Raw genomic sequence first — 18,662 nt, 5'->3', positions numbered from 1 at the left:
ACTTGGGAGATCACATCTAACTCTATTCTTAGTCTTAATGGAGAAAAAGCCCAAGAGATGCAGTGTGTGGAGTCCCAGAGCCTGGAGGCAGGTTTTAATGGCCTGTGGGGCGCTGGTTCCGCTGTTCACACTGATCAAGCAAACACTAACCCGAGAGCATTGTTACTTGCGCACTATGAAAAACAGACATTGTCTATGTCCTTTGGAACTTATAACTCTAAGACAACAGGTTGGTATTGCCTCTGGCTGGAGACCAAATTTGAAAAGTAACTGCCAGCACTGATCTAGAGAACGCATTATATAGATAATGCCTTCTTAAAACAACATCTTTCTTAAATTAACTCCAACTAGCAGACTGTGTTTTTAACTGCGTCTGACTGCAGTAGCAAGCTCTCAGGTCATGTGATTAGAAAACAAAACGGCAACAACAACAAAAATCAGCAAGGAAATGACAGAACATAGCACATAGAAAATCCACGGGTCTGGCTAGGAATTCTACTAATTTGATGGATCTAAACAGTGTGAAAGTACCATCGCTACTTCTTTTAGCCATTTGCTTCTGTCTTGCCTATATTCTCCAGTGCTTTTGTTTTTGTTTTTTAAGTTACTGGGGCAACAAACTCAAAGAAATGCAAAAACATTCTCCTAGTCAACATTGTGGACAGAAGCAACATTTTCTAAATTATTTAGCTGATTCACTCATTCAATTAATAAATGTTCATTAACTCCAATTCTTTTTTAAATAAAAATGTTAATGTGCTTATAGCAAATACTTAAGCTTTTTTTCTCTCAAAGAAATATCTTAAATTTTAAAACATTATAGTACAGAGTGAAGCTTCCAAGATTGGGGAGGAGGGTGTGGACAGATTTTAATACCACCCATTAGCTACAGGACTTTTGAGATATGGTAGACTTCAGAGTGTTTTTCATCAGAATAATGGAAATAACAATTCCTGCCATACTAAGTCACAAAGTGACTGTGCAAATCTAATAAGATAATATGCATGACAGAACTTTGTAAAGAGAAAATAGCATAGAAGGAAATTGAAAAAGAAAAAATTCTTTCCTTTTTCTTGCTTTTGTATTTATAATTCAGAGTACTGATACCAAAGGATCTTGATTACTCAGGAAAATGTTTATCTGATGAGCTTTTGAAAAAATGTTTTATGTTTTTTGATTACTATGATAGTTGTATTACAATAAAATATACAAGATTTCAATCATTATAAACCTATTCCACAGCTCAGAAAACATCTTTTGAAATGTACACAACATAGACTGGCCAGATTGAAATATCTCAGTGGTTAAAGAGAAGCCAATAGCGTGACTCAAACCTGAGGAGGCATCCATGACAAACGCTGGCGCACTTAAGCATGTTGTGTCAAGCCAAATTAGTCGAGAATAAACTGCCTTTAAGTTTAAAGAAGGCATGAGTTCTACACAAAAGCTTGCAGGGCTGCCATTTCTGAACAACAGAGACCTCAAGGGCTCTTAGAAGAATAGTCATGCGCCACTAAAACCAGACACATCAGCGGGCTTTCAGAACCGGGAACAAAACACATGAAAGGTTAAGTACTCTTCTGTATCATGTTCCAGTAAGATGCACTTTGCTCTTACCTGTATGTAGTCATGTGGTTTATTAAATCTGTTGTACTCTCTAGATTCAGTGTTACGTCTTGGGCAACAATGAGCATTCTGCAGTGGCGTAAAATTTCAAAAGCAAAAGCCAGTGTCTTCTAACCTTAGGTTCCCCATCTAACTGCCAGAGAAGACCAGTGCTTACCCATCGTGTTGAGCCCAACCTGTTTTCTTACTCAGAGAAAAAAGACGCCGCCAGCCTCTGTTAATACTGTGATGACCCAGTCCAGGAATTAGGAAAGCTTTGTGAAGGGTCAGCCTAGATCCTGGATCTTCCTTTCCTTTTGTTCTCTTTCGGATGCCAAGGGATTCACTGTCCATAGGTGTGAAGCCTCAGTACCCTACTGGACTCAACCCAGTCCCTCCTCTTCGGGAAGTGATCATATGTGGCCAGTGAAGATCACACTTCCATACAGTCCTGATTTCCCAACGGCCTTTTTTTTTGCCTCCTTGAATTATCTAAAATCAATAATGATATTTTAAAAGTCACACAACAAAGATGAGCATGAACCCTGTGATCTTAGATAATCTATTCAAACTCTATGACCCTCTTTCTTTATCTGTGAAATGGCCACAAAGTAAACAGAGACATAATTGGTGAACAAGTTTCAAAAGGATCCCCAAAACACTTCTTTCTGAGCCTAATATTATATAACTTGGCTTGCAGGGTAAACAGTGGAAATATTTTAATAGTAAGGGGAAAGATCACATTTCTTTTCTTCCTTGAAGTGTTGAATTGGCATAATTATAATGTAATCAGATAAGCCAAGTTAAAAAGAAAAAAAAAATGAAAAAAAAGTTTGGTTTTTTCTTGGTCTTTTTGTTTAATTTGTTTTTTAATTGAAAGATAATTGCCTTACAGAATTGTGTTGGTTTCTGCCAAACCTCAACATGAATCAGCCATAGGTATACATACGTCCCCTCCCTCTTCAGCCTCCTTCCCATCTCCCTCCCCACACCACCCCTCTAGGCTGTCTCAGGGCCCCTGTTTGAGTTTCCTGAGCCATACAGCAAACTCCTGCTGGCTACTTGTTTTCCATACGGTAATGTAAGTTTCCACATTACTCTCTCCATACGTCCCACCCTCTCCTTCCTTCTCAGCCCTACCCCACCCTGCCCTGTCCATCAGTCTGCTCTCTATGTCTGTGTCTCTGTTGCTGCCCTGCAAATAATTTCACCAGCACCATCTTTCTAGATTCCAGATGTATGTGTTAGCATATGATATTTACCTTTCCTTTTCTGAAGTAAGTACTTCACTCTGTATGACAGGCTCTAGGTTCATCCACCTCATTAGAACTGACTCAAATGTGTTACTTTTAATGGCTGAGTAAAAAGCCAAAGCTCAAAAACAAAATGGCTTCTGTATTAAGCTTAGGCTACCATAGCAATCCATCATTTATTTTCACTTCAAACAATTTATTACATTTCTCCCCTAAAATAGGAGTCAAATAATTTTAATTAACTGCTTATTTCATGCAAAGTGTACAATATTTATTTACATAATTTAACCATAGTCTATCATGTTCCCCTAAATTTTGTTTTCCTGTGTTATACACATGTTTACACATGCATAAACAAAAAGCAATACATATACATGTGTATGTGTCATCAGAATTACCTGTAATATGGTATTTATATGCATAGCATATATTACAAACACACACATTTAAATGTGTGTGTGTATATATATATATTATATATATATACACATATTGGTTTTTCAAAGGTATCCTTATTTACTCATTTTATTCAGAACTTAACTCAAAAGAGAATTCATAATGGCAAATATTGGAAATCCACTCATAAAAATGAAAAATTATAATTTAATTCATAAATGACAATACTTAAGGGCAGAAATATTATAAATTCTTTAAAAGCAAATTTATACAGTAGCACTAGTATGTAATTATTTCTATATTATTCCATACTCAGGGAATGTAAGTACAGGGTTAATGCAATGAGATAAAAGTCAATGATTAAACTGAATAATTACATCAGTCCAAGAGATGTTCTTTTTGTGTGTGATAGCTTGCTTGAGAATAATCACTTCACAAACCTACCTAGATCTCAAGTGCATTTGGGGATTAAAACTTAATTTAAAACTTGACTAAAAAATTCCTTGAATTCTCTATAGAAAAGGTCTAAAGTAAATGCAAAAAAATTATCATCAACATCAGTTAAAGCAATGCTTTGCATTTTCTCCCCTAGAGAACACAAGAGTCAAATTCATAGAATTATTTTATTAGGCCAAAAAAAGTTCATTATCACATTTACAATGAGCCATTCATACTATATCTTATTTCATGAAATCATATTTGCTTTCCTAAAATGTTTTGTAAAATATTATATCAAGACTGACATCTATACATATATCAATCATATATCTGTATATATACCATATACATGTCAGTCTGATAATACATATATACATTCACACAGTCAACACCTAAAATCTGTTTTGTGTGTACTATGTTGAGTATACAAATATTTCTTGATTTTCAAACATTACTCTCAAGAAACATGTACATATATCATTATTTTAAATATTAAAGTAGCTATAACAGTAGTCCCATATCTAAAGTGGGAAACTGCTCAACTTCATAATGTTAGCATAGTGCTTGTTTCCATGGCAATGCCTTCGCTCCCTTGAGCTAGTAACCGTGGACTCTGCCCTAGAGAGGCTTGGACAGAGTGTAATTGAATGCTTTCATTGTTCAGTTAGGAAATTGAAGCCCAGGTTCTCAGATTCCTGACTTCTCACTGTCCAGTAGTTAGTGTCACAGCAGGAAGTAAAAGGTAGGTCTTCTGGCCCCTGTTCCAGCATCCTTTGAACTATGCTATACTGCCTGCTGGAGAAGGCAATGGCACCCCACTCCAGTACTCTTGCCTGGGAAATCCCATGGACGGAGGAGTCTGGTAGGCTGCAGTCCATGGGGTCGCTAAGGACCGACTGAGCGACTTCACTTTCACTTTTCACTTTCATGCATTGGAGAAGGAAATGGTAACCCGCTCCAGTGTTCTTGCCTGGAGAATCCCAGGGATGGGGGAGCCTCGTAGGCTGCCATCTATGGGGTCGCACAGAGTCGGACACGACTGAAGCGACTTAGCATACGGCCTGCCACTATTCTAAACCAACTGACACTAAATGCATACACACAGTTCAGTTCAGTTCAGTTCAGTCGCTCAGTCATGTCTGACTCTTTGCGACCCCATGAATCACAGCACGCCAGGCCTCCCTGTCCATCACCATCTCCCGGAGTTTACTCAGACTCACGTCCATGGAGTTGGTGACGCCATCCAGCCATCTCATCCTCTGTCGTCCCCTTCTCCTCCTGCCCCCAATCCCTCCCAGCATCAGAGTCTTTTCCAGTGAGTCAATTCTTCACATGAGGTGGCCAAAGTACTGGAGTTTCAGCTTTAGCATCATTCCTTGCAAAGAACACCCAGGACTGATGTCCTTTAGAATGGACTGGTTGGATCTCCTTACAAACACACCTCATATACAAACTATACATATAAACACCATACCCAAGCCATTTGCTCCAGTCAGGCTATTTTAAGAGTCAAACTACATTCTTTATGATTTTCTAGCACTACAAATAAAACATTGTTATCATTTTTGCATGATAATGACAAGATGACTTGTTGGTTATGGATGTACGATATAGAAATAATTGCTTAAAAAGAGAAGAATCAGTATCACACTACTTTTCTAGATATTTTCATTCATTTTACTAGATATTTTCATTCCTTTTCACTTCCTTTACTGTGTCTATTGTTTAGGAACCTATAATTATAAACAGTTAAAAGACATGTAATAGTATCTAGTCAGTTTATATCATGGTTCCCATTTGCTAACCACTTGTAACAATAAGAAATATGAAACACTGTAAGAAAAAGTAATTTTTCTATTTAATTAAATATTTATCTATAAATAACAAACAGATCCTAGAGCCTAGATCTGCGTTGTCCTGCAGAGTAGCCACCAGCCCCCTTGTTGGGACCTTGAAATGTGGCTAGTTGAATTGAGATATGCTGTAAATATAAAATACACTGCAGATTTCAAAGATTTTACCCCTACAAAAATAATGGAAAATAATCTCAATTTCATACTACTGTATGTTGAAAGGATAATGTGTGTATATTAAATAAATAAAATATAGTATTTAAATTAATGTGACTGGTTTCTTTTTAGTTTTACATGGCTACTAGAATATTTTAAATTGCCTACGTGATTTATACTTATGGTTCATACTATATTTCTGTTGCTCATCCCTGGTTTGATCATTCTTTATCTTCCTGCCTGAAACATCTCATTTCCTATTTCCCCAAGTTCAGAACCTACCCTACATGATTAAAGATGACCTTGTTCTTGAACCCTTTTCTGATCTCTCCCACCAGGAAATGAATCCTTGCCTCTAAAACATCAGTATCTTGCTTCAAGCCCTGACCACTCTATTCTACCACCACCACCAGGATGCAAGTTACCAGCAAACATGGTCTACGTATGTTTTTATGCATGTTGTAACCTACAAAACAACCAGCATGGAGCTTTAGTAAAGCATCAGTAAACTTTTCCTAGACAAGTAAGCAAAGAAACTTATTCATAGTATATTTCTCCTTAGTTCACTTTTTAAAAAATTTATCTATTTATTTTAATTGGAGGCTAATTACTTTACAATACTGTAGTGGTTTTTGCCATACGTTGACATGAATCAGCCACAGGTGTACATGCGTCCCACATCCAGAACCCCCCTCCCTCTTCCCTCCCCATCCCATCCCTCTGGGTTGACCCAGTGCACCAGCTTTGAGTGCCCTGTTTCATGCATCAAACTTAGACTGGTGATCTGTTTCACATATGGAAATACACATGTTTCAATGGTATTCTCTCAAATCATTCCACCCTCACCTTCTCCCACAGAGTCCAAAAGTCTGTTCTTTACATCTGTGTCTCTTTTGCTGTCTGGCATATAGGATCATCGCTACCATCTTTCTAAATTCCATATATATGCGTTAATATACTGTATTGGTGTTTTTCTTTCTGACTTATTTGACTCTGTATAATAGGCTCCAGTTTCATCTACCGCATTAGAACTGATTCATTTTTGTTCAGATAAATCTATCTTGAAAGATTAGGATTTTCTAAAGTAGCAGGTCTATGATTTAATAACAGGATACATACCAGCTGACTCTCTGATACCGTAGAAGATGGTGAGGAGAGGTTTGCCTGCAAAATTATAAACATAATGTCTTTTAGTGAAATTCATAATTTAGTAAATATATCTATGTTTTTAAAGTATATTGAAGTTTTTATTATTAAAATAATACATATCAATTGTAGAATTTTGACAGATATTAAGGAAAAATGCCATTATATCAACCCTAAAATAATTGTTTTACATTTTTTGCTCATTGCCTTTCAATATTTCTCCCACACATTTTCATTCAGTTCACATAGTGGTAAATATGATGTTTTCCAAAGTGCTTTTCCTTAGCATCTTAACACAAGCACCAGCAAAAGGCATCAAAAATTCTTCAGGGTGATGTACTATTTCATTCTCCATACACTCCATATTCTACTTATACCAACACTGTTAGCTATTTATATTTACTTATAGTAAAAGAAAACAACAGATTTTTCCTTAAATTACTCACATTAAAAAAATTAAGCTTTCATGAAAAAAATCTTTTATTTTTTTAAATTGTTTTAAATTAATATTGTTTCATCAGTCTCGGTTCCTGAATTTCACACCTTTCTTCTGGATTTGGTTTCCTTCTCACTGAAGTAAATGCTTTGATAGTTTTTTTTTTTTTTTTCCCAGAGCTTCCCATCTTGAACTCTCTCTGAAAATGTCTTTATTTTATTCTCCTCAAGCTAGAATTTACCTGAACATAGAATTCTAGGATAATGGTTATTGTTCCCAGCATCTTGAAGATACTGTCCACTTGCTCTAACTTCTGTTAACTGCTGTCAGTCTAAACATCATAACTTGGATTATCTGTCTTCACATTTGGTTAGTGTTTAAGGTTCTTCTCCAAGGAATTCTGTAAGCTCACTATGATGTGTCTGAGGGTGACCTCCTTTTACGTATCCTTCTCTGGGGCTTAATATACTCCTTGAGTATGCATATGCATATCTTTCTTTGATTCTGGAAAATCCTCTAGGAATCTCTTCACATATTGCTTCTCTCCTATTACATCTAATCTGTTCTTTACAGTTTCAGTGAAATATATGTTGGGTCTTCTGAATCCATCCTTCATTTCCATAATATTCCTTGTCATATTTTTTCATCCCATTATGCTGCATTCTGGATTGTTTCCACACATAAGCCTGACAGTTAATGAATCAATAGTAATATACATTAAACATGGCCATTGAATTTTATATTTTTATGACAGCATTTTTAACTTCAAGGAGTTCAATTTGATTCTTTATCAGATCTTTTTATGGTGTCCATAACTCCTTTTAACTATTTCAACATTTTTATTATATTTATATTTCATTCCAGATTTTTCTATAATCTCTCATGATTAAATCAGGCTTCCCAGGTGGCATTCACTAGTGCTAAAGAACCTACCCGCCAATACAGGAGACATAAGAGACGCCCAGTTCAAACCTTGAGTCAGGAAAATCCCCTGGAAGAGGGCAAGGCAACCCACTCCAGTATTCTTGCCTAGAGAAATCCTATGGACAGAGGAGCCTGGTGGGCTACATCCCATAGGGTCACAAAGAGTCAAACATGACTGAGTGACTTAGCACACACACACGCATGATTAAATCTCCTGTTTCTTGTATCTACTGATTCTCCTTCATGCCTGTCCCAAGATGTCCTTCACTCATTTGGTGACATTTTAGTTTTGATTTTGAGCTCCTCTTTAGTCAGGGTATTTTTAGTGAAGATTTCTGTAGGTATCTGAGAAACTCTGGGTTGGGAAATCATGCCAATAATACACTTCATGTTTGCCCTGGTGGGGCCCCAGGAGTTTCACTGGCTCTGGACAAGTTTCCATTTTATTTCATCAAACTCACAGAGGCACAGGTCTCCACGTGTTCAAGTTTCATAGGTTTATTGTTGCGTGTGCACTCAGTTGTGTGTACACAACTCATTGTAACCCCATGGACTGTAGCCCACCAGGCTCTTCTGTCCACGGAATTTTCCAAGCAAGAATACTGGCATGGGTTGCCATTTTCTGCTCCAGGCATCGTCCTGACCCAGGGATCAAACCATCGTCTTTTACATCTCCCTCATTGGCAGGCAGATTCTTTATCAACTGCACCACCTGGGAAGTTCCATTGAACTTGCTCCAAATCCTTCGTCTTCATAAGTTTAGCACCCATTTTTGTTATGGATGTGCAGGAGTGCAGGGTACCCAGGAATGCAGGCTAAAGATGTTGGAAGGATGTATGTCTATTTCTATCCCACACTTCATGGATAGGAGGCCTTCCAGACACCTGGATGCACACAAAGGATTCATTTCGAACTCTCAGATTCACCATACAGTGAAAGTTAAACTCTTTCCTGGCTCCTAGGTTCTGATGTACCTGTGTCCGACAGAACTTCTACTTATTTCCCCACTTTATATTTTATTTTCCCACCTAGAGTTCTCTCTTCATATCTGGCAGCCACTGTTTCACTTTCTTTCTTGTAGTTTGAGATACATATATACTTTAACAGTTACATTTTCTCAAGCTATTCTGCCCTTAAATGGGAGGCTGGGCTTCCATATCAGCTCAGCTTTCACCATTGTTGGGAAGTGGGCAATATATATAATTTTTTGTTTGGCTGCACCACATGGCATACAGGATATTCCTAAACTAGGGATCAAACCCTTGTGCCCTGCATTTAAAGTGCAGTCTTAACCACTGGCCCAGAGAAGTCCAGGAAGTGGTCAAATACAGATGCACAATTATAAATATACTTGGCTAAGACACAATACAGCTGTGTTTCTAAACTATTTCTATTCTTCTTGAAGTTGCAAATATTTTCAGGGTTTATGATAGATGAGACAATGTTGTCTTTACCCTCTGAGAGGTGAATGATGACTGAACACTGAAGGCTGAGTGATTCCCATGGTATTGCCAAGCACACAGGAGTGTGAATCACTAAACATGACAACCAGGCACCTGCAGTCCTTCTTGTGCTGTGTCCATCACGGTTTGTTTCTTATTTTTGACTCATGCCATTCTTCACCAAGATGGCCACTGTTCACTGTCATTCCTGGTTGATCTAAGGCAGCAGGCTGTCCTGGCCAATGGCTTCCTACCTCTAGCTGTCCTGCCTAATAGCTGTGGAACAGGTTAGTTCCACTAAGGTTTCTGACTCTTCCGTGCTACAGAAAATTGTCCTTCAGAATGGTCACTCCAGTGATTGCTCAGTTTACCAAAGCCTTCATTTTTAACCTCGTTCAGTTCAGTTGCTCAGTCGTGTCCAACTCTTTGCGACCCCATGAATCGCAGCACACCAGGCCTCCCTGTCCATCACCAACTCCCGGAGTTCACTCAGACTCACGTCCATCGAGTCAGTGATGCCATCCAGCCATCTCATCCTCGGTCGTCCCCTTCTCCTCCTGCCCCCAATCCCTCCCAGCATCAGAGTCTTCTCCAATGAGTCAACTCTTCGCATGAGATGGCCAAAGTACTGGAGTTTCAGCTTTAGCATCATTCCTTCCAAAGAAATCCCAGGGCTGATCTCCTTCAGAATGGATAGGTTGGATCTCCTTGCAGTCCAAGGGACTCTCAAGAGTCTTCTCCAACACCACAGTTCAAATGCATCAATTCTTCGGTGCTCAGCCTTCTTCACAGTCCAACTCTTCACATCTATACATGACCACAGGAAAAACCATAGCCTTGACTAGACAGACCTTAGTCGGCAAAGTAATGTCTCTGCTTTTGAATATGCTATCTAGGTTGGTCCTACTGCAATATGAATAATGGTTACCTCTAATGTCTTAGGATCTTTTTCCTTTAGTTAGTTTTTCACTATTGGAATACTGAGAGAATTTCTCTACTCATTTCCTTAAACAGCTTCTATGAAATATGCTGAACTAAATGTGTCTTGATGGAAACAAAACATAGTTAAGGGGCTTCTCTGGTGGTCTAGTGATTAAGAATCTGCTTTGCAATGCAGGGGACACTGGTTCAATTCCTGGTCCAGGAAGATTCCGCATCTGGTGGAGCAACTGGGCCCGTGCGCCACAATTGCTGAGCCTATGCTCTAGAGCCCAAGATCCACAACTGCTGAGCCCACATGCTGCAGGTGCTGAAGTCCACGTGCCCTAGGGCAAGTGCTCCACAACAAGAGAAGCCACAGCAGTGAGAAGCCCACACACCACAACTAGAGAGTAGTCCCGCTCACCGCAACTAGAGAAAGCCCACACAGAATGAAGACCCAGCATGCTCAATAAACAGAATATTTTTAAAAGCATAGTTAAGTTTTTATCTCAATAATTTTAAGGAAAAAAGAAGTCACCCACTAAAAATATTTGCACAATTTAACTACATTGCTAACATTTTTCAGTACATTTGCTAAATAATACCGGACAGTCATAGAGAAAAAAGATAAAATGCTCAGGCAAATATATTGATTAAATTAGGGAAAAAACCCATATATCTTTGTATTCAATCTCCACAAGTCCCCCAGATTTCTTCACTGAGAATGATGATATAACAATAAGGTGTTTTAGACATCCCCAATACATTTTTATTTCATCTAATATAATGGACTTCATATCACTATTCTGAGAAACTATTTCCAGAGGGGGGAAAAAAACAGAATTAAATTTGAACTTTAGGGTGGAGTAAAGCCACTGCAGATCCTTTATCAAAGAAAAAGAATATCGACTTATGTGTATTATCACTAATAAAACCAGACTCTCTCAACTAATCTAGTTGTGTCAAACCCTTAGAGAAGCCTCCTTCTCCTTGCCCCATATGGGCTAAGATTGTTTATTAAATTCTGTAGCTATAGTTATGTTACCAATATTCTAGCAATGATTTTTCAAGAGTAAGGAAAGATTGTTTGGTGAGCTGAGATTGGAGCTGTGAATAGTGAGAGGAGACTACTATATTTAAACAACTGCCCATTGGTAAAAAACTAAACTAAGGACGAGAAGGAACATGGGGTACCTTAAAACAAACCTGAAACTGGATTTGAACAGCACTAAGCACTATTAGACATTTGATCTACCCATGAAGAGCATCAGCAAGAGTGTGAGAATGGTTCTTGTGTGAAACAAGGTCCTATGATCTACATTCTATAGCCTTTGACATCATTTTAATTACTAAAGAAAGAAAAGGTGGAGAGTGCAAGTATTTTAACCCATTTATCATCATTGAAAACCAAAAAAACACAAAACTTTTTAAGACAAACAGAGCAGGCAAAAAATTGTGAGAATCAAAACCTCTTATTTCAAAGAAAATCTGTTAAAAAGGCAAGTTACATGCAAACTAATAGAGTTAGACTAAAGAAAGAAACAAGGATTTGAAATCCACTGAAAAATGAATTGCCAAAGACCTCATGCCCGAGGCACATAGAGAAAAACCAAGCACTTCAGTCATTGCCTAGCGTTGCTTTTTTATGACACACATGTCAATGTGGTTTTTACCCTCTGAGAGGTGAATGATAACTGAAAACTGAAAGCAGAGTGGGTCCTATCACTAAGTACATAAGCACATGGATCACCAAACATAAAGAACCCACTTTGGATAAACCATTTTCCTTTTCCATAGATCTCATGCCAGAGGCACGTAAAGAAAAACCAAGCTCCTCAGGTATTTTCTAATGCTAATTTTCCGTGCAATCCGCAGCTGTTCCCTATGCTTGACTCATGGGTATCTGGCATCACACTAGCAGACACCCTTTTGGGAGACTGAAATAAAATCAAGTTGCAGCAAGTCAAAAGTATTAAACACTTGCTTTTGCCTTCCACCCTCTGCACTAACACTTTTAGCAAATTTTTCTCCTTCAACAGTTTTGTCCCTCTCAATTCATTAGCATTAAAGTGTTTCTCTTTGACCTTTTCTCTGTTGACTTTAATTATCCTGAGTTTTCTTAAGGCTCAAAGGATTTGAATTCACTGACAGTAGATTTGGGAAGGGCTGGGAGCTGGGCGTAATCAACCTTCCTGTCCATTCTATTCTTAGGGTGAGAGAGTTCTTTGTTTTGTATAGAATGGTGGGGAGGATCTGGAGAGGAGTTTTAATTCCAGGCTATTTTGAACCGTGTAACTTTCCTTCAACTTATAGATAGAATCTGAAATATGATACAAATGAACATATTTACAAAACAGAATCAGACTTACAGACATAGAGAACAGACTTCATCGAAAAAGCAAGAGAGTTCCAAAAAAATATCTATGTCTGCTTTATTGACTGTGCCAAAGCCTTTGACTGTGTGGATCACAATAAACTGTGGAAAATTCTGAAAGAGATGGGAGTACCAGACCACCTGACCTGCCCCTTGAGAAACCTGCATGCAGGTCAGGAAGCAACAGTTAGAACTGGACATGGAACAACAGATTGGTTCCAAATAGGAAAAGGAGTACATCAAGGCTGAATATTGTCACCCTGCTTATTTAACTTATAGGCAGAGTACATTATGAGAAACATTGGGCTGGAAGAAGCACAAGCTGGAATCAAGATTGCTGGAAGAAATATCAATAACCTCAGATATGCAGATGACACCACCCTTATGGCAGAAAGCAAAGAAGAACTAAAGAACCTCTTGATGAAAGTGAAAGAGGAGAGTGAAAAAGTTGGCTTAAAGCTCAACATTCAGAAAACGAAGATCATAGCATCTGGTCCCATCACTTCATGGGAAATAGATGGGGAAACAGTGGAAACAGGGTCAGACTTTATTTTTTGGGGCTCCAAAATCACTGCAGATGGTGACTGCAGCCATGAAATTAAAAGATGCTTACTCCTTGGAAGGAAAGTTATGACCAACGTAGACAGCATATTAAAAAGCAGAGATATTACTTTGCCAACAAAGGTCCATCTAGTCAAGGGTATGGTTTTTCCTGTGGTCATGTATAGATGTGAGAGTAGGACTGTGAAGAAAGCTGAGCACCGAAGAATTGATGCTTTTGAACTGTGGTGTTGGAGAAGACTCTTGAGAGCCCCTTGGACTGCAAGGACATCCAACCAGTCCATCCTAAAGGAGATCAGTCCTAGGTGTTCATTGGAAGGACTGATGCTGAAGCTGCAACTCTAATACTTTGCCCACCTCATGCAAAGAATTGACTCACTGGAAAAGACCCTGATGCTGGGAGGGATTGGGGGCAGGAGGAGAAGGGGATAACAGAGGATGAGACGGCTGGATGGCATCACCGACTCCATGGACATGAGTGAGTGAACTCTGGGAGTTAGTGATGGACAGGGAGGCCTGGCGTGCTGTGATTCATGGGGTCGCAAAGAGTCGGACACGACTAAGCAACTGAACTGAACTGAAGGGGGAAGAACGATGGGGAGGAGAGGATTGGGAGATGCAAGGTGTTACTGTATGGTGCAGGGAATTTTATTTAATATTCCGTGATAAACCAACATGGAAAATAATATGAAAAAGAATATATTTGTATAACTGAGTCACTTCTCTGTACAGCAAAATTAACATGTGCACATGTCTGCTCAATCGTGTCTGATTCTTTGCGAGCCAATGGATTGTACCTACTAGGCTCCACTGTCCATGGAATTTCCCAGGCAAAAATATTGGAGTGGGTGGCCATTTCCTTCTCCAGGGGATCTTCCCAACCCAGGGAGTGAACCCTCATCTCTTGAATTGGCAGGCAGATTCTTTACCAGTGTGCACCTGGGAAGCTCCACAGCAGAAATTAACACACAACATTGTAAATCAACTATCCTTCCATTAAAAAAAATTAATCCAATGATAAGCATAGGAGGTACCAAGACCATAGAGATATATCTGTGAGATATCATGTCTTTCTTGCTTCTTATTGCTTGTTCTATCTGTAGACCTTACCCTGTATGAATATCTCACTAAAAGTCACTGTAGCAGTTAGTAATATATCCCAAATGTTCTAAGTATAAAAAGTAGAGTTGGAAGTATTTTAAAAGTTTGACTCAGTAAGTTAGGGAATGATGATTCCATGTTGCTATGAACATAATTGGTAGGCAGAATAAATAACCATGGGGACCAGCGACAGTCACAGTCTCCATGTGTCACAGCTAACATTAAAGATCAAACCAAGGGAAATGTGGGTGAAATATGGCACCTTCGTGTCTGATGATGTGTAAAATGATGATAAGGACCAAGGCATAAGAGATGTCTCATTAAGCCATTTCTCTTCCTCCTCATTTAGCACAACTGATATAATGATCTTCCATTTCTTCCTTAGCCTCTCTCACACAAACATATCTTGGAAATATTTCTGAACCATAAAAAAAAGAAAGAAGAATGATCAGCAGAGTGGAATTTCTTGCTGAAACTGTTCATAACTCATCAAATACCTGGTCACATCCTACAGAAGCAGATGCGGATCCATGTCTGGATGTAAGTGGATTGGATTTCTCACCTCTTACCCTAAGATCTGTGGCTGCATTAGGGCATGTCGGCCCTGAAACACTTCAGCATAGCAACGTTTCCAGCCATAGCAACAAGGGGACTGTGTGTGCTGGCTAAATTGGAGAAGATGACCTTTATTTGAATATCTGTATATAGAAAAGGAAATATTCTTAATAAAGTTTGACACATTTTTAATATATGATGATATTTTGAAAGCAATATACTTCCATTGTAATGATATTTTTCTGTCCCTCCAGCTCATTAAAATGAGATTTTTACCTCTATGCTATATTATATTCAATAAGCCTGTCTTTGTTCTTTCTCTGGCACGTAAAAGTAATTTCTAAAATGTAGTGAGTTTATTAAATGAGTTGTTATCAATAAAATGTGACTCCAAGTGAGGGTTTTTTGGATAAATTAGTAATAAGTCCAAATACTTGCCCTATTTTCTGAAGTTGCTCTTTATTAAGAAAGTATACTGTGGTTTTGAATTACATGAGTGAAATGAAATTATACTGGCGGTAGCTAATGAAAAATAATAGTTACAAAGATAAGTATAATGTAAAGGAAAAAAAAAAATGACATTCCCCTCCAAAGATGTTAATATGAAAACAGAATCAAATGGAAACTTAATTAGAAAATTCATTCCTTAGGGGGAAAGAAACTCTTTAAAATTGAGTGCCATGGAAAACAATCACTGATAGGTTAACTGATAAATTATGAGTTAATTTACATATAAGAAAATTATTTAAAACATTAGAAATATTCTAAACACTATCATCTCAGATGTTGTCACCAGATACAAAATTACTCATTTCAAGTTTAGACTGAAGGTTTGGGGTGATGAAGAAATAATTCAGACCTGGAAAATGAATACTAATGTATAAAATATTTAAGGAAGACAAATTATTTTCAGCTTCTGTTGGTGCAAACAAATATTAATGACAGGGGCTTTAACAAAAGGAAGGCCTAGGTTGGATTTTGCCTCCTCTGTGACTGTTTCCTCCTCCATAAAATATAAATTTTTAATAATCACACCCACATCATAGGACTGGCATAATGTTAGATGAGATAGTTAAAACTCATCTGTAAGAGCTGAAAACATTAGTTATGATTATTGAATTTGGCATCTGTTAAAAACAATGAAGTAAAATATGAATGATAATATAATTAATCCCACAAGTGACCTGTGATAATTAGCACCACTCAGTGTGTTTGTTAGCCTCTTTTAACTTCTATTACACTTACTGATACTGATAAGTCACTTCAGTCGTGTCCAGCTCTGTGACCCCATAGACGGCAGCCCACCAGGCTCCCTTGTCCCTGGGATTCTCCAGGCAAAAACAATGGAGTGGGTTTTCCATTTCCTTCTCCAATGCATGGAAGTGAAAAGTGAAAGTGAAGTCGCTCAGTCGTGTCAGACTCTTAGCGACCCCATGGACTGCAGCCCACCAGGCTCCTCTGTCCATGGGGTTTTCCAGGTAAGAGTACTGGAGTGGGGTAAGAGAACCTGAATTAAATTACTTTGAAATAAACTGCAATTCAAGTATACTATGAATTGAAGAAAAACCTTGACTTTACTTTACTACAGTAATATAGTAAAGTATGGTACTTTCCTACATCTGGCTCATCCTAAAAAGCAGACTATGTGGAATGTGACAATGTGTGCAATCAAGATTAAGAAAAGGACATGAATTGTTTTACAAGGATTTTCTATCTTTTTTCTTTTTTTGATGAAGGAAAGCCAGCCTTTCATCAAAGGCCCCATAAAAAGGAATTAGTCATGTAATTTCTCATTATTTAATTAAACCACTCTCATCATCCCAGGAAAATCGGAAATCCAATGAACATACTACATTGAGAATTAGCATCTTTGTATGTTTGTTTTAACATCAGTTCTCAGCACCAGTTCTCTGTCTCGCTCTCCTGCAATTTCTGTGAGCAAGTATCTTGCTCTTTCCTATTTTGATTGTTTACTGTCTTCCCCATCCTGTGCTTTAGAAGGGGACACTGCTGTTCTGTTCATTCCTCACACGCAGTGACTCTGCAAAAGCGCTAGGGCATGGCAGACACTCAGATATTTGTCAAATCAGTGAGGAAAAAAGGGGAAAATTGAATAACAGGGCTAGAAACCGACTATACTTTCTACTCATCACAGTTCATAGATTATATAAGATACTTTTTTAAAGCACCCCCCACCCCTCCAAAGTAGGGTTTTGAGTAGAGTATGCTAACCAGCTGAGGATACCCCACTGTGCTAACCAGCTGAGGTTACCCCATAGTAACAAAACTTTCTCTTCTTGGTTCTAATTCAAGTCTTCCCTTTTTCCCTCTGAGGTGCAGAAGTTGGTAAACTGCATGACCCCTGCTTTGGAATAAAATCTGAGAAAGTCAATAACACACCTAGTTCTAGCAGATGTATACTGTGAAGATGACTGCTTTCCTCAAAGTTTTGAAGAGAGATGGTAGAATATTGAAATGTTACAACCTGTAGGATTCTCAGATTTGCTTTTGAGTTTCCATGGGAGAACAAGGGAGAAAAACATAAAGATTAATTAAGTGAAAACTATTCAAGTCACCCTTAATATGATGCACTTATAGCTCTGTTAATACAAATATTAGAATTTCTAGAAGAAAATATTACAAAATCAGTGGGGAGAGATAAATTAGGAGGTTGCGATTAACCTCCTAATTATTATATTATTATATATATCGTAGAATATATAGACTAGATAATCAACAAGGACCTAAAATAAAGCACAGGAAACTCTACTCACTACTCTGTATTAACCTATTTGGGAAAAGAAACTGGAAAAGAACAGATCTGTGTATAGCTTAAATCACTCTGCTGTACACCTGAAACTAACACAACATTGTAAATCAACTATACATCAATATGAAATTCCATTTTTTTCAATGTAGTAAGTTTTTAAAAAGAAAATATTCCGATGTCATTCTTTTTTAAAATCAGGGTATACTGTATTTAAGATCAATTGTTCACATAAGATTAAGGCTTATAACTAAGGAAGACTTCTGTTCCAAAATTTCATTTTTCTCCTGAAAAGAATTGCCAGAATCATTTAGTAAATGGAATCAGTTCAGTTCAGCCGCTCAGTCGTGTCCGACTCTTTGCGACCCCATGAATCGTAGCACGCCAGGCCTCCCTGTCCATCACCAACTCCCGGAGTTCACTAACACTCATGTCCACCGAGTCAGTGATGCCATCCAGCCATCTCATCCTCGGTCGTCCCCTTCTCCTCCTGCCCACAATCCCTCCCAGCATCAGAGTCTTTTCCAATGAGTCAACTCTTCGCATGAGGTGGCCAAAGTACTGGAGTTTCAGCTTTAGCATCATTCCTTCCAAAGAAATCCCAGGGCTGATCTCCTTCAGAATGGATTAGTTGGATCTCCTTGCAGTCCAAGGGACTCTCAAGACTCTTCTCCAACACCACAGTCCAATACAGTATACTAATGCATATATATGGAATTTAGAAAGATGGTAAT

General features: G+C 38.2%; 1 protein-coding gene across 13 annotated transcripts in view; it reads right to left on the bottom strand.

Moving 5' to 3' along the window:
* MLIP (muscular LMNA interacting protein) overlaps positions 1–18,662 on the bottom strand; it is a 299,443-nt gene that overhangs the window by 68,373 nt on the left and 212,408 nt on the right. For all 13 annotated transcript variants that reach the window (XM_052649081.1, XM_052649068.1, XM_052649069.1 and 10 more), the window contains one exon: positions 6,821–6,865. In XM_052649081.1, coding sequence (XP_052505041.1) covers positions 6,821–6,865 — 45 coding nt within the window. The remainder of the gene's footprint in view (positions 1–6,820; positions 6,866–18,662) is intronic.

This window comes from Budorcas taxicolor, chromosome 11 (assembly GCF_023091745.1).
Source record: "Budorcas taxicolor isolate Tak-1 chromosome 11, Takin1.1, whole genome shotgun sequence".
Classification (NCBI taxonomy): domain Eukaryota; kingdom Metazoa; phylum Chordata; class Mammalia; order Artiodactyla; family Bovidae; genus Budorcas; species Budorcas taxicolor.
The sequence above is the reverse complement of the archived record's forward strand: the minus strand, read 5'-3'. Positions and strand labels throughout refer to the sequence as shown.